The 17,528-nt window shown below is 36.7% G+C and overlaps 1 protein-coding gene across 1 annotated transcript in view; it reads left to right on the top strand.

Moving 5' to 3' along the window:
- Gabrb2 (gamma-aminobutyric acid type A receptor subunit beta2) overlaps positions 1-17,528 on the top strand; it is a 206,791-nt gene that overhangs the window by 63,418 nt on the left and 125,845 nt on the right. The window contains exon 5 of the mRNA XM_034506297.2: positions 1,832-2,052. Within this exon, the coding sequence (XP_034362188.1) occupies positions 1,832-2,052 (221 nt within the window). The remainder of the gene's footprint in view (positions 1-1,831; positions 2,053-17,528) is intronic.

Below are 17,528 nucleotides of genomic sequence, written 5' to 3'. Positions count from 1 at the left end.
TCCCAACCGAGTCTGGAAAAATTCAGGCATTGTGAAGATTGAATAGCATTTCTTATATACAGAATTATCCAGCTCTGGGCATAAATCCCAGAGGCACGATTTACAGCCCATTCACTCATTCACTATTTGTGCCCTGGTGCTGATCTAGTTTCTCAGGCTGCCGGAATGATTAAGACATGACTCTCATTTTTTTAAAGCCCTCAAGTAGGTCATTGTGAATTAATTTTAAAATAGATTTGTAATTATCTTTTTTCAAATGAGTATTTGGTCCTCCGGTTAGTCATTCAAATGAAGGGGAGAGAGCAATTCCTTTGTGCCCATAGGCTTCTAATGGATGAAGCATGTCACAATATGTATGTTAATGCTTTATTCATAATATATTGCTTTATGTGGTTTACAAATTGCATTTGCATTATTTATTTAATTTGCATAATAGTTCTGATTATATTAGGCATACATTAAGAACTCTGTTTATACTTAATCAACTCAGGCAAAAAGAAGTGCTGTAAGTGTGTACCTGATAACCAGCTCATTTCTCTATACCCACTTCCATCTCCCACCCTCTTAGACCTGTTGGTTGCTCTTCTTCCTCTCTATAAGATTCAGTTTTTCACTGTGTGTGTGTGTGTGTGTGTGTGTGTGTGTGTGTGTGTGTGTGCGCGCACACAAGATCCATGCATGAAAGAAAGCATGAAGAATTTGTATCTCAATGTGTGGCTTCTTTCTGTTAACATATTGATGTACAGTTCTATCATTTTTCTTGCTAGTATTATGTCTTTTTTCCCCTTCCTGGCTATAAACTCCCACTACTCATGTGAATAATATTTTCTCATTCATTCATTTATCTTCATCTAGGCTAGTTCAATTTCTTAACAATTGCAGATAATGCCAAATAGATATCAATGTAAGGGTATCTCTGTGATAGCACTTTTGAGTCTTTCCAGTATGACTACAAATTGGACAGCTGGGCCATATGGTAATTATATTTTTTGATATTTGAAAAACTTCTATACTGATACCTACAATGGCTGAAATAGTTCATATTTCTTCCAAAAGTACGTTGGGTTCCTCTTTCCACATATCTAGCATTTGTTGTCATTTTATAGTGGGGCATCACTAACACCCATCCTCTTCTGAATGGTAAATCTCATGGGGTTGCTCTGTTCTCATTCTTCCTATGTACTCCTGCTGAAATATGAAAATGTCCTTCATCTGTTTCACTAAACTTTACAATTCCACTCAAACATTAGGATGTTGTAGACTCTCCTCTGTTTAGAATGCTCCTCTCAGAGCCAGTGGGTTGGCCTTTCTGGTCTCTGTACCATCTCTGCTCCGTAGAGTGGCTTTCCTCTACATCATCCCAGATAAATGTTTTTTTTTTTTTAAATTTGCTGTATTTTCTTTGTGGACTGTAATATTATTTGATATTCTTTTCATTTATCTATGCTTTCTTTATGAATTCCCTTAGAGCAGGCTTTTGATCTTCTCCTCGGCACTGCCAGCCACATACCAGGAACAAATTAAACATTTGTTGAATGAATCAATGCATGAAATCTTAAACTTGATGTGCTAATTATTTCAATACTGAGGAAAACAAGTGCCTATCTTTTAAAATTTGTATTTATATCTTACCTAAAGGAACCTTATGCACTTTTCTTTGTAAAACAACAGAAAAATTAAGTTATGTAATTATTCCTTGTTATCTATTTTCCTGTAACATATGACAAATTTTGTGTCACCTGAGTGTTTGCAAAGAATGAGTTAAATCAATGAATCTATTCCAGGAGTCTGTGATCATACAAAATAACTATATTTCTTCTTATATCCACAGGACTATACCTTGACCATGTATTTTCAGCAAGCCTGGAGAGATAAGAGGCTGTCCTACAATGTAATCCCTTTAAACTTGACTTTGGACAATCGCGTGGCAGACCAGCTCTGGGTGCCTGACACCTACTTCCTGAATGATAAGAAGTCATTTGTACATGGGGTGACTGTCAAAAACCGTATGATTCGACTGCATCCAGATGGTACTGTCCTGTATGGCCTCAGGTCTGTAGTATGGATCTTAAAATTTAACTTTCCCTGGAATCAGAAAATTCAATGGCCCGTTGTCAGTGGATATATTGTGCTATTTTCTTTGTTCCTTCTGCAGTTCTACTAAAAAAAAATAGCTAAATCAACTATCAGGGAAATATCTGAGAAATTAGAACACCATGTGTACAAAGGACTTAGCTTCAGCTAAGACTAAGTTGAGGTTGTGTTTTCCTTCTTCTGAATTATCTCCCAGCATCAGCTGCTGATGCTAAAGCTGCTTTCTTTAAGGAACAGGGATAAAGAATATCAAAATAGCTGAAGCACAGGATTTCTTGAAAATTGGAAAACAGGAAACCCTGACTGTTGAATGATTGTCTGGACATGGCAGATGCTCCTCCTGAGCTGCTGATCTGGGTCACAGTCCTCTGGTGACAGAGAGGAATAGCATGCCCTCTTGTCCTCCAAGGAGCAATCTGACTTGCAAATAAATACCCATCTCATGTTTATTAATGATTAATTTACACTTTTAAGTGTACTTTCAGAAAAGCTTTGCAATACCAGGCTATTTGGATGGGGATATTTTGCTAAGAAAACTAGTTTAACTTCAATTAAAACCAATGGATGGAGTTCTTGAAATATATGAAAATACATATTTATTCTGAAACGATTTTGATGTAAACATTTTTATTTGCAGTCAGACTTTTCAATTGTCTCAAATCTATTATTTTGTTTAAACATGTGGCTCTCCTATTATAATAATGATGATGGTGGCAATTGTAATATCTATCAGTTGAATCTTTCTCAGCTGTTATGGGCTGAGCTAAGTGTTTTCAACACATTATACAGTTATCACCTGCCCACCCTTTCTCCATTTTACATTTCTTGGTTTGTGTTATCCACAACAGTTGTAGCCTGAACATAGTGGATGGAATTTAGCAAAAATGAAAGATGGGTTTCAAGTTACACACCATTATGACTAGCATGATAAAGTCTTACTTGCTGAGCTATTCTGTTCTTCCTGAAGAACAGGTTACCCTTTTCCCCATACGTCCACACTGCAGCGACTTGTATGCCTTTATAGCCATCTTAACTGTCAGGTCAGATGTCATGGAATTACAGTAGCAGTGTCTAAATAACCATTTCTTTTTCTTAATAACAGCCCTGAAGTACAGGAGTACTGGAGCTGGCAATTTATATAGACCAGGAAGAAGCTGTAGAGATATCATGTTTAGTGAATAAGTAAATGTTTATATGAATTTATAAAAAAAAAACCCACCTCTCAGCAATATGCTAGCTTGCTAACATCTATAGCAAGACTAAATCTTTGTTCATGAAATTGTGAAACAGGAAAAATAAATTCTTACTGGTTTATTGTCAAACCTAAGACTGGAAAAGGTATAGTTACCATAAGTGATAAGTAAAATATGCCTTCCAGTTATGGATGGAAACATGAACAGAACATTTATCCTATCTTACAAGAGTGTGCTGTGTGTTGTATGAGAAACACTGAGCCCATATGATGACTTCATCAAGGGGTACCAAGATAAGTGCCAACAACCCATACACTGAAAGTGACAGGGACTTATAAAGGTTTAAGGGTGAGTTTGACTAAGACAGGTCCCAGAGAGGATACATGTGTGACAAGGCTACAGCTCTGTTTCTCAAAAAATTGAAAAGAACTGATTAAAGAAAAAAAAATGTGCTACATCCACTGTTTACTTGCAGTGAAACCTAGCTCTCCTGTAGGACAGCACCCAGAGAGCCCAAATTCATAAGTGAAAAGGATGTATGACAGGACATATGAAGGACAGTTGAACTCTGGGACTGTACAGCATCATAACAGTGAGTTTCATAAGGAGATAGCATGCACACAGTGAATAATCTATCAAGTCATTGAAAAGCACAGAGAAATTATATGTCACGTCCTGGCACCAAAATCAGAAAGCGGAGGTAGCAGCCTTTTCTTTCCATGGTTTGTACTATTGCCTTTTACCAAAATGAAAAATTACCTAGAAGAGGAAAAGCTAAAGTCCTATCAATAATACACAATGCATCTGACTTTCTTTCATATCTGCTATATAAATGATTATGTACAAGCTATGTTTTTACTTCTAATACAACTTCCAAATTTTAGTTTCTTGGTCAGAGTATGGGTAAAATGGGCAAGGAATAAAGATTTTCCTAGTGTTTGATTGAATTAATCTGGATACTGTCCAAACATGGGAATATTTTACTTCTATTGATGAAATAACATTCATTAAAGCTGCAATTGATGAGTTTCTGAAATACTTTATGGATGAAGTTGCAAACAGTTGTGGAAGATTCTCATTGGATTGGTTAGAATCATTAGACTCATTTATGGAATATGACATGATAGTAAAAAAAAAGATTTTGAAATATACTTGGTAGAAAGCTGGGACACCATATTGGATGCTATCAAAAAGTGGTAACAAATAAATTAGAAGAATGTGTGTTGACTGTGTAGGGAGAAAAAAATAAAACTGATGGGTGGATAAAAAAAAAGTACCATGTTTGCCATGTAAGAATGACAAAAGTCAGGTATAGTATTATCTGTTGGTAGTCCAGTGCTTGTATAGTTAAATAGTATATAGATGCAGAAGAATGACTCAAATGCTCAGACCAATTGTCTAGTATATGAAGCAGTGAACAACAAGGAAAGCCTGCCTCATACAAGGTAGAAGGTCAAGACTGAAGCCCAGAGTTTTATTGTCACCTCCTAAGCATGGTATGGGACAGTCAGCCACCTTAACACATATAAACACATATCAAACACACACACACACACACACACACACACACACACACACATACACACACACAGATAGAGATAGATAGATAGATAGATAGATAGATAGATAGATAGATAGATAGATATAATCATACATTTATATACACTCAGGCTTACTATTTTCTCTTGCTTCTGCATCAGAATGTTTATCAACATCTTTGTTTATTGGTATTAAGACAAATAGTTTTCCTAGGTGTAGAAGTCTTGGATGCAAGTCTCAGGACTTGAAGCACATCTGTTTCTCCAAATACTTCTAATTTTAGTGTTTCCATTGAGAAGTCAAATATTATTCTGATGGAGCTGCCTTTATATATGACTTAAGCCTTCTCTCTTGAAATTTCTAGTGTCCTTTATTTGTTCTGTATAGCATAATATAACATGGGTGTTTCTTCTCTAGGCCTACCCATTTGATGGTCTCTATGCCTGTTATGCCTGGATGGGCATCTCATTCAGAGATTGGGAAATTTTCTTCTGTTATTTTATTAAAAACAGTGCCTAGGCTTTTAAAGTAAAATTCTTCTCATTATTTTGTGTTCATAATTCAAAATTTTATCTTAGCATATTGTTCTATAGATCTTTTGAGTTCATTCATTCTTTTAAAAAAGAATCGTTGATTTCAACTGAATGATCGAATTCTTTTGTATTATTCTCAAACTCTGATGTTTTACCAGCTCTAAGATTCATTTTTATTTGACTTACTGAATTTTTTTAATTCTAATATCATTTCCATTTGAGTTTTATTCAGTATCTCAAGATCTTTTCAATCCTGAGTTGATTTCCTTAATTTATGCAGCTAATTGTGTTTTCTTGGAATTGACTCCAGAGACTAATTGCCTCCCCTTTCATTTTGTTCATGAATTTATTTGTGTCCTCTTTGGAATTTTTTTGGACATACTTTTATTTTTGAATTCTTTGTTTAGAATTTTGTCTAAGTCACTGTCATTGGCAGTCATCGCTATGTAATTGTTAATTTTTTGAGGAGATGTTTTATTTTGGTTCTACTTGCTCTGATGTTTGTATGTTGGGATTTGTCAAGATGAAGTGAGTTGAGACTTTTTGTCACAGTGCAGTTGACTGAGTGAATGATGTTTAAAATCCCCTTTGCTACATAAGTCTTCACTGCACTCAGCATTGCTTAAAGTTCAGTTCTGGAAGAACTTAGTATTGTCCGTGAATGGCATAAGTGAAAATGATCGTGGCATTGTTGAGGATAGGATCATGATGGTCTCTGACTTCATAAACCAGAGTCAGTGCCATGTGACAAGGCGTTGTTTTGGGACAGCAATTTCACGTGTCCACTAATCTTCAGAGCTTGGTTTCATAAAGCATTGTGGGAGAATGATAGATGCTAGGGACCCTGTGACCTCTAAATTCACAAGCTATAGTGTTTGAAGAGTGTTGTACATGTGTGACAGATGTAGATGGATCATATCTGGCTTCTTATAGTGCTCAGGGCAGAGAAGCTCACTTGGGGCAGGGAGTAGGGCAGGGGTAGTGGCTCCTTCTCCAATGGCTTTATTAGTCTCTCCTTTGTCTAGCTTTAGTGAGTTCGCTGAGTGTGAAAGTATGCCCCAGAGGCAGGAGACTCTAGCTCTCTGATGTGCTTAGGCTCTATGCTAATAGAACAATGGAAGAATACATGAGAGGCAGTGTGGAGGGAAGGGCTCTTTACCTGGTAGGAACACAAAGAGGCAAAATGGAGATGTGTACCTCAGAGGCTGAGGGTTTGGAACCCCTTTTATGTACTTGTGACCAGTGCTGTCAGGGAGGTGGATACATATGCCAGATACAGTAGTTTTTGAAGCTCCTTACTGTGATGGCTGTGCTAAATGACCACAGGTTTGGACGAAGTGTGTCCAGAACAGGGAGAAAGTGATCTTTATTCCTGCCAGTCTCAAGATGAGATTTTCGAGATTTAGACACATCTCAACCTCACTCTTGCTGCAAGTCTGTTATCCCTGGTGGCACTTGCCCTTTATGCAGCTAGAGCAGAGAATATCAACCTTTGGGTCAAGACCCATTCCCAGGTGGAACATCAAACATTCTGCATAGCAGATATTCATATTATGATTTTTAACAGTAACAAACTTACAATTATAAAATAGCAACAAAATAATTTCATGGTTGGACGTCACTACAGAACTGTATTAAGTGGTTGCAGCATTAGGAAGGTTGAGAACCACTGACCTAAAGGCAAATGGTTTGGGGCCTATAGCATCTCTGAGCTGGATGCTGACAGGGCAGCCTATACTCCTGATAGGTGAAAATCATTACTCTTCCTTCTCCACTTTCAACAAAGGTTCTTGACACAATAAACAAGTTTTGAACACCTGTGACATTCAGAAAACTAGCACTTCTGTGCAAAGCAGGTTCATTAATTTTGATTGTTCTCTCAGTTGCAATATAAATCAGCTGATGAAATTAATAGAAAGATTTTAAAATGCATCTTTAGGTAGTCCTCAAAAATTAAAAAAAAAAATAGAGCAGTTTCTGCTGAAACCTAGCACATGCCTGCTGCTCTATTCTTATCTTCAGGAATCTTTTTTGCAATAGTAAAATAAATTTAGTTAAAATGACCATTGTAAGTAGTGCATAGAAATGCTTAGGCCCTCCTCCTACTCATCTATTGCCAATCCCGTTATTTTCTATTGCTCATAGTCTGGTAAGAGCTTTATTTGGAATCAGTGTGAGAAAAAATATTGAAACAATACTTATAATTAGAATACTATTATAAGTATCTAGGATTCACAAAAAAAAAAACTTTATCATGTAGTATGACAGACTATGTATATATTTACCTATTTAATACTACTTAAGTCCTGTTAGTTTTGTTCATATTTTATGAAAAAACAAAGGAACCTATAGAAATTTAAATAGCTAGTTGTCTTAATGCAGAAATATTACTCTTTATTCTTCTGCACACTGGCTTTGTGGTGAAAACAATACTTGGGAAAGCTCAGAAAGAACCTAGAAAGAATAGGAGAAAAGAAAAGCTAAATGGAAATCTCTTTTAGCAGATTGGTAGATAGAGACTTTTCTTTTGCATAATGAAATAAAGCTCTGAGAAACATCAGACATGAGTCTTCTATGGAAGTTCACCGTGAGATCCCAATCCCAGGGTTTATAGGAGTTGTAGGATATTCTAGGATGATCATGATGATGAATGATGATGGTGGTGGTGCTCTCTCTCTCTCTCTCTCTCTCTCTCTCTCTCTCTCTCTCTCTCTCTCTTTCTCTCTCTCTGTGTGTGTGTGTGTGTGTGTGTGTGTGTGTGTGTGTGTAGTCCTTGGACACAGACAGGGTCAGTGCAAAAACATCAGTAATGGTAGAGTCTCAGTATGAATAATGAAAAGTGAAAGGAAATCATTCAACCTCAGGAAGAAATCTGAAAGCCAAACAGTTTTATAAATCAAGACAATGACCAGTGAACTTTGCAGATCAAAGACTTTGAGCTGAATGTCTGTGGCATAAAACAAGAGCATGCACAAACCACAGCATTCTACTCTACTCCTCTTGGCAGGAAAGGAAAGACCATGATCCATGATATTTGAATTAACTGTCATAAAGTAGTATTCAGTGAACCTTTTAGGTATTTAAAACATAGCAATGATGACAGCAGTAGTATGATGGGACCTCAGTGGAGGAGTTAGGGGAAGATCTGAAGGAGCTGAAGGGGTTTGCAACCCCATAGAAAGAGCAACAAATCAAGCAACCAGAACCCCCCACCTTAGAGCTCCTAGGGACTAAACCACCAACCAAAGAGCATACCTGGAGGGACCCATGGCTCCAGCTGCATATGTAGCAGAGGATGACCTTGTCTGGCATCAATGGGAAGGGAGGCCTTTGGTCCTGTGGAGGCTCAATGCCCCAGTCCCAGAGTAGGGGAATGCTAGGGAGGTGAGGCAGGAGAGGGTGGGGGGGGAGCACACTCATACAAGCAGGGGACAAGGGGAATGTGATGCGGGCATTACAGAGGGGGAAAGGGAAATTACATTTGAAATGTAAATAAATAAAATAACCAATTAAAATAAAATAATAAAAATAAAAACGTTACACACATAGAATTTATATTTTAACTCTCTCAAAATAGCATATTTAGTACATTTCAAAGGCCAATGAATAATTAATTGGAAGCCAGTCAGCATTTTAGTCTGAATATTGAAAATTGATGACTACCTCAATCATTTATTGAAATGTTTGCTAAATGCTTATTCTAGCTCCCCGATGCCTGTGGTCCTATAATCTTGCTTTTGTATGCCATCTATACTTCTAAGAAATATCTCATTTGCTTGCAGCAATGTTCAATATATCTGAGCTCTGGGCCAAGGACATCAGTTGTCTTTGAAAAATAAACTCTTCTGATGAATTAATTATAAAGCAGAAGCAAAAGCATCACATTCTGATTTACAAAGGCGCCAACCCGTTATCAACAGGCAGCATCTCTTTGTAACAACTTAAATTTTCTTGAACACTTGACATCAGCATCGAAATTAATGCCAACTCATTAACATTTTGTATAAGAATGCTATCATATTAAAAGCTCTTTAACAATAAAAGAAAAAAATTTTTTTTGAATTGCGAAATTTTATTTTACTTTCTGAATATTTAACAAATATAGTAAAGAAAATAAAATGACCCCTTGCTCTGTATTTTCACCTATTTTCATTTTATAAAAGTACATACATAGTTTTCTGTAAGAATAGATTAATGTTAAACATCTGACATGGGGATCTGTTTCTTAACAATTCACAATAATAAGCATGGTATATGTGAATAAAGTACTTCTGAAATTCATTTTATATCCACTATAGGAGATCTTTAAGATGTGTTTCTTACACAAGATAAGATATGGTTTGTGGGTTTGATTGAAAGGCAAAACATGAGGTTGTTTATATAAAATATAAGATGTTCTCAGAAATCCGTTTAGTACTTTAATGAGAAACTTGAAAGGCTGCTTGAAATACAATTTAGAATCATGTAGCTGTGTTTTTTGTATCTGCAGGCTCACTTGGTAAAGAAATCACTCAGAATATTTACTGAAGCCTATTGTTATGGTAGTTATTGTTTTGTTTTATTTTGTTTTAGCAACAATTTTATATAAAGAATAGCCTTCTTGCTTTGAGTAGTAGCTAGCCCATCTAAAGATAGCTCCTAAGTTCACTCACTCTCTATTTGTGTGAATGTAGAGACGAGGGTCAGCTAGACAACACCTGTCTATATACCTCTCATAAGTAACATTAGATCAGACTTAAAGAAAGATCTAGCAGGCACCAGAAATAATAATTCTACACTCCCTCCCCCCCTGCTTTGCAGGCTCTGTCATTGGGAAAAATAGCAAAAACTGGTGTTAGCCTGTAATGAGCATAGGCAAGTGAGGATTTATTAATTCCATCTTTTCTCTCCAGTGTGCATGGTTTAGAACAAGATAGTTATCACACATAGAAATGTGGTCTATTAAGCATTCATATATCAATTTTAGCTTAGATTTCCTAATTGGTTTAATTAATTTTCACACAGATATTGAGCAATCGTATTTGTCAGGCTGAACAAAGGAGATTTTTATTAAGAATATCAGTCTTCTTGGCCAGAGTCGGAGAACTAATCATACAGTCCCAGTCCTCAAAATCAGGAAATGGTTTTTAGAGGGTGTTATTTTTAAAATTGTTGCTATTTAAAGAGTCCCTGTTCTTAATTTATCTCTTAATTTATTCTTAATTTGCCTCTACTTCATGGGAAAAATAAAATCCATAGGGCGTTATAAATGCAGCTTTTAAAGAACTGTGTCTAATTTTTAAAGTAACTTTCTTCTTCACCACTTTCATATAAGATAAAATTACTTAGATTAAAGATAAATGTATTTAGAAATAATTTATAGCACCTACAAGTTTACTTGCTATGGTGGCTTGACTGAGAAGGGTCTCCATAGGCTCATATATTTGAATACTTGGCTCCCAAATAGAGGAAGTGTTTAGGCAGAATTAGGAGATATGACCTTGTTGGAGGAAGTGTGTCACTGGGTATGGGTTTAAAACTCATGTCAAGCCAAGTCTTTTTTTCTCAACTATGGCTGCCTGCTGCAATGCTCCACATCATGACAACAATGAACTGGCCCTCTAAAAACTTGAAGCAAGTCCCCGGCTTAACACTGTAATTAAAAAGTTTTCTTGGATGTGGTGTCTTCTTACAGCAATAGTACCCTAACTAAGACCGGTTCTTTAAAAAACCAATATAAAAAGAGAACAACTTGCCTGCTGTTAGGGAGAGAATCGTTAGGAAACCACAGTATATTCCCAAACGCCAAACCTTTAATTCAAGGGTTGTTTTCTGTTTTGTTGCTGTTATAGTTGCTACATATGTTCTCCTTGGATGACTTAGACTCACATTATTTCACAACATTACTAAATAATTCAGATCCAAATCAACAACAGTAGAATCAGAATCACAGGACTCTGAAGACTGAGAAGCAGAGAGGTGTGTGGACACAAATTATTACAGCATTTTGCTGAAGTTTTAAACAGAAAAAACAGTTGAAAGGAAAGGCAAGTCTAGCTACCTTGCTTTTCTCTAAATGTTTCTGGCTTATTATATCCTAGTGGTTAATAAGTCTTCTGTATAACCACCTACATTTGTCTCTACATATCATTATGCCCACTGACTTCAGTGAAAAGTTGGATATGAATGTTTACAGTGTTAAACTTTGTCTCTGATGCAGAGGTGTGAAGATGAGACTTGCTGGAAAGAGGAATCATCAAAATTTGGGGAAATCTAGGCAGCTCACTCCAAATGGCAAGGATCTTATACTACAAGCCGAAAGAATGAACATGATAGCGTCACTGATGTGCTAAAGAGGAAAAACATGGAAATTCATAAACAGTATATAAATAGAATTGTATAAATATCTATGACTCACATATATTTATATACTATAGTGTACCAATATCCTTTTTACAAATTCAGTGGTAGGACTTCCATGCTTTTCATTTCTTTATGTATGAACTCTCTGGGTCAGTAGAATGACACACACATGAAAAGATGTTCAAAGTTTATCTTATTCTGTCTCATTTTGAACAACATAACTCCCAGTGGACACTAAAGAGTGTTGCTGCTTAGAGAGTCCCTATTCTCTTTTAATTTGATTTTATTTTTATACTTATTTATGTTACATCCCCCTCTGGGTCACCTCTCACAGAATCTTTCTCCCATCCTTCCTCTCCTTCTCCACTAAGCAAGTGAACCCTCCATGGTCTCCCACATACACATACATCAAGCCATCAAATCTCTATGAGGCTAAATGCTTCCTCTCCCACTGAGGCCAGACAAGGCAGCCCAGCTAGAAGAACATATTCCATGTATGGGGAACAACTTTTGGGATAGCACCTGCTTCAGTTGTTTGGAACTCACATGAAGACCAAACTGCCCATCTGTTAAATATGTGCAGGGAGGCCTAGGTCCAGCCCGTGCATGTTATTTGGTTGGTGATTCATAATCTGAGAGCCCCAAGGACCTAGGTTAGTTGACTCTGTTGGTCTCTGTGAAGTACCTATCCCCTTAGGGACCCTCCATTGTAGCTCTTCTTCTTTCATAAGAGTCCCCAAGCTCCACCCACTGTTTGGTTGAGGGTGTCTGTAACTGTCTGGGTCTGCTGTTGGGTTGAACCTCTCTTGCTCCCATCTATAAGCATAACATATCATCAATAGTGTTAATGATTTGTGTTTGCCATGGGATTGGTCACAAGTTGGGTTGGTTATTAGTTGTTTATTCTCTCAGTCTCTGCTCCATTCCCCATGACTGCATTTCCTGTAAACAAGATAAATTTTAGGTTGAAAGATTTGTGGGTGAATTGGCATCTCTATTGCTCCACAGGGGTTTCTGCCTGGCTACAGGAGGTGATCTCTTGAGGTTTCATATCCACAATGTAGCAAGCTACAGCTAAGAACACCTACATAACTCTTGTACATCTTCCTCATACCATGAGGGATGCCCCCACCTCCTCACCCCCATCATTTACAGATTTCCATTCATTTTTATGACCATCTAGCCATCTGTTCTGTCCTTCCCAATACCTGATACTGAACCCTCCCATTCCTCTCCCTATTTTACTTTCTTCCTAAATCCTTCCTTCCATCTGCCTCTAATGACTATTTTATTCCCCCTTATAAGTGAAATTTAAGCTTCCTCACTTGGGCCTTCCTTCTTGTTTAGCTTCTTTGTGTCTTTGGAGTGTAATGTGGTACTTGTATTTTCTGGATAATATCCACTTATAAGTGATTAAATACCATGCATATACTTTTGGAACTGGGTAACCTCTCTCAGGGTGATATTCTCAAGTTCCATCCATTTCCTTGAAAAATTCATGATATCTTTGTTTTTAATTGCTGAATAGTATTCCATTGTATAGATGTATCACATTTTCTTTATACATTCTTCAGTTGAGGAACTTTTACATTGTTTCCAGTTTCTGGCTATTATGAATAAAGCTGCTATGAACACAATTGAGCAAGTGTCTTTGTGAGATGTTGGAGCATCTTTTGGGTATATTTCCAGGAGTGGTATAGCCATGTCTTGAGGTAGAACTATTCCCAGTTTACTGAGAAACTGCCAAATTGATACCCAAAGTGGTTGTACAAGTTTGCACTCCCACTAGCAATGAAGAAGTTTTTCCCTTTGCTCCACATCCTTGCCAGCATGTGCTATCTTTTGAGTTTTTGAACTTAGCTATTCTGATGGATATAGGATGGAACCTTAGAGGTGATTTGATTTGCATTTCTGTGATTACTTTAAACATTTCTTTAAGTAGTTCTCGGCTATTCAAGATTTCTCTGTTGAGAATTCTGTTTAGTTCTCTCCCTCATTTTTAATTGGGTTAGTTGGTTTATTATTGTCTACTTGAATTGATTTATAAATTTTGGATACTAGCCCTCTGTCTGATATAGGGTTGGTGAAGATCTTTTCTCAGTTTGTAGGTTGCCTATTTTTCCTATTGACAGTGTCCATTGCCTTATAGAAGCTTTGCAGTTTCTTGAGGTCCCACTTATAGATTGTTGGTCTTAGAATCTGAGCCATTGCTGTTATGTTCAGGAAATTGTCTCCTGTACCAATGTATTCAAGGGAATTCTACTTTTTCTTCTATGGGATTTAGTATATCAGGTTTTACGTTGAGGTTTTGAGCCACTTGGACTTGAGTTTTGTGCAGGGTGATAAGTATGGATCTATTGCCATTCTTGTACATGTAGACATACAGTTAGTTCAGCACCACTATGTGAAGATACTTTCATTTTTCCATTGTATAATTTTAGCTTCTTCATTGAAAATCAAGTGTCCATGGCTGTGTGAGTTTATTTTGGGGACATTGATTCAATTCCATTGATCAAAGTATCTGTTTCTGTACCAATACCATGCAGTTTTCATCACTAATACTCTGTAGTACAGCTTAAGGTCAAAGACGGTGATTCCTCCTGAAGTTAATTCTATTATTCAGGATTGTTTTGGCTTTCCTGGGATTTTTGTTTTTCCATATGAAGTTGAGAATTGTTCTTTCAAGGTCTATAAAAATTGTGTTGGAGTTTTGACAGTGATTGCATTGAGTCTCTAGATTGCTTTTAGTAAGATGCCCATTTTCACTGTTACTCCTACCTACCCATGAGCATGGGTTTGAGATTCTCGCCAGTAAATTTAGTATCAACATATACAATGGATGGGAGGTAGTGAGTTCAGAGTCTATCATAGCCTCTAATATATGTCTCGAATATGGGTAACTAGGCAGATTCCTTTATGAACCAGGCTGTTGGGCAAGATCCAAAAGAACACTTGGATAGCTATTAATTTAATGGAATGAATAGTGACGTTGGTTTCAGCCTTATTTCTTGGAAGATGAAGGAAGTAAATTTAAAAATGATCTAATTATTGCAAATTATCTCTAGAAAATTATTTAAAGACTTTAAAAAAATATTTTACCCAGTTGTCTTGCCAAACTGATAGGGAAGAACTTTAGCCATTCTGTACCTCTTTATTTTGGAGGCCACAAATAAAGCAAGCCTTCTCGTTAGAAACTAAACCAGTATAAAAGGTTAATGACTCAAATCTCATTCCCCATAACATGAAATGCTCAAGCTGTTTTACTTTGCAGAAGGAGCTCATTATGTGTACTCTTATGGACAAAATAAAAAGGCAGTGCAATGCTAAATGGCTATAAATCTTTAGAGGGAGATACTAATCCTAAGTTGGATTGTTCCCAGTAGCTGTAATGGTAGGAATAATTAGGACTTTATATTGTAGGAGCTATAATAGGCTGATAGCTAAGGGAAACCAAACAAGACAAAGAACAAAGATTCTACAGATGTCAAAGCACTAGGAAGTGTCTGGCTATTAACAAAGATCCATTGGAATAGCCATATCGCAATGTTCAGAGCATGGGCCTGCACTCTAATTGTCTTGTTTTAAGGCCACTCAGAGCTGCGGACATGTTGTGCTCCATCTTCTGAGCTTTGGTTTTCCTATCAGTAAAATGGTATTTAATCATACTTTGAACTCTTATTGAAGCAGTTAAATGAATAAATAGATGCAAAGCATTTACCGAATTGTCTGTCAGGTAGTAAATTAATTTTAAAGATAATTATTGCTATTAGCATTTCTACAAATATCTTACTTTGACTTATTATGTTGTAGCCCATGCTGATAAGGTGGGAATGAAATATGGCAAAAAGAAAATACACGATTGAATACTTACTATGTTCCCACCACATCTGAGTATTGGGCAGACACAAAGACAAATGAAACCTACAATATATGTTACTTACCACACTTGCAGACTAGTCGACTGATTATATCTGCCTAGACAGAGTAATCAGCCCTTAATAATTCTGCAGCACTAAGGTCTGTCAGATGATCCTGGGCCAGAAGGCGGAAGAACAGGTGCTCCAACGTTTTGTAGTAGAGGGAGTGTCCAGGTGTTCAGAGGTCTCTATAAATTGGCTAAGTTTTAGAAGCTATGCTTTGTGCTCCCCACAATTATAGTTAACTCAGTCATTCTGGATTTCTGACAGGGTTGAAAACTTATAGTCTCATAGCCAATCCTGACTATTTACCTTGAGAGAAAAGATTTGAGTGGATAGTTTTCAGCTGACACTCATTCTAAAGCCAAGGAAAAAGCCAGGTTCAGAACTAAGTGTTTTAGTTAGGATAGATGACAGAGGTTCTGGTTAGTCAACAAAATGATGGACTGGGTATTAGGACTATCTTATACCTCACTGGTACAAATTGGCATAATTATGTTCTAATTGTATTTTGAGAGAAAGGTTTTATTTTAACAGGAAGGGTGATATGTAGGAGGAGCTAAAGTGGGAAGAGTACTGAGAGGAAGAGGAGTAAGGAGAGGAGGAGAAGAAGGAGAGGAGAAGCTAGGTGATGAGAGAGAGAAAGAGGGGGGAGACAGGGAGGCAGATGTTCACGTATCTCCACCAGTCAAAGATAGTTGATATATCTAGGTTGGGTAGTGGGTTACACCTCTGATTGAACATTACCAAACTTATAAAGCCTTTGACTAACATTTTTTAAAAAGTGTATAAATGCAAAAAGGAAAAGGGGGCATGGGATAGGAGTTTTCTAAGGGGAGGGGAATGGGGAAAGGGGATGGCATCTGAAGTGTAAATAAAATATCCAATAAAAAAATGAAAAAAAAACCAAAATACTAAAGCCATAAGTGGCACACAAAGGAAAAAATATATATGTCACTTACAAAATATTGGAAGTTAATATGGGAAAATAAATAACGAAGATAAAGAGGGGTATGGTAAAAAGCAAATTCTATGTTCAAAGACATAGGTGGTAGAAAGTCACATAACAGATAGCAGTATGGTTAGACGCAACAAATCATTCCATTTTTAGAGAGAAGGGTATTCAAACAAATTCAATAAATTGTTCAAAGAAGCACTATATTTGTCAAAACTAGAAATAGCTTCAATCAGTGTTTGACTCTAAAGCCTAATCCTTCATACTTTAACTGGCTTTAGGAAAGAGAAATAAGTTGGTGCATGAACTGGGATTTGAAAACAACAGGTAAAGGCACACTGGAGATGTTCATGAGTAGAAGTTAATGCACCCATTGAGTTTGATAGGCTAAACTCTAGGGATGTCTATGGAGTACTCAAAATGAAAGCTGGAGAAAAGCAAAAATGAGATTATTTTTGATAAAACTTTAAGTAAATTCTTGAACACCCCATTTCCATATTCATTCATATTTTCAGTTGGAGCTCTGGTAAGCTCTAGGTGGGTGTTGCTGGTGTCAGAATGGTAAGCCAAAGACAGTGCCTATTTTAAGGCACTTCTTATACTTAGGAAAATTTTAGGACCATTTGCAATAAGTATGTTGAGTAATGAATATGAAGCTTTCAAATTATGATGAATTCAAAGGAGACAAAGGACCAGAGGAATCTCATGATGAATGTCTAGAAAGGAGAGGTCGGATACTGCTTTAGAGGATGACACTTAGGTTTTTATTGAGAAAAATAAGTTGAGGGATGAGTTCTGGTTAGAAACATCAGATTCTCATAGTCCTGAGGGCAGAAGAAATGCCTCATGTGCCCAAGGAAAAGGAAAGTAACGTTGTCCAAATTTTTTAGTCACTTTCTTTCATGTCATTGTGTTTAATGTTCCTAAAATAATTTATCATTTAAATACTACATTC

Source organism: Arvicanthis niloticus, chromosome 6 (genome assembly GCF_011762505.2).
Source record: "Arvicanthis niloticus isolate mArvNil1 chromosome 6, mArvNil1.pat.X, whole genome shotgun sequence".
Taxonomy (NCBI): Eukaryota; Metazoa; Chordata; class Mammalia; order Rodentia; family Muridae; genus Arvicanthis; species Arvicanthis niloticus.
This window is presented reverse-complemented; position numbering and strand designations above follow the sequence as displayed.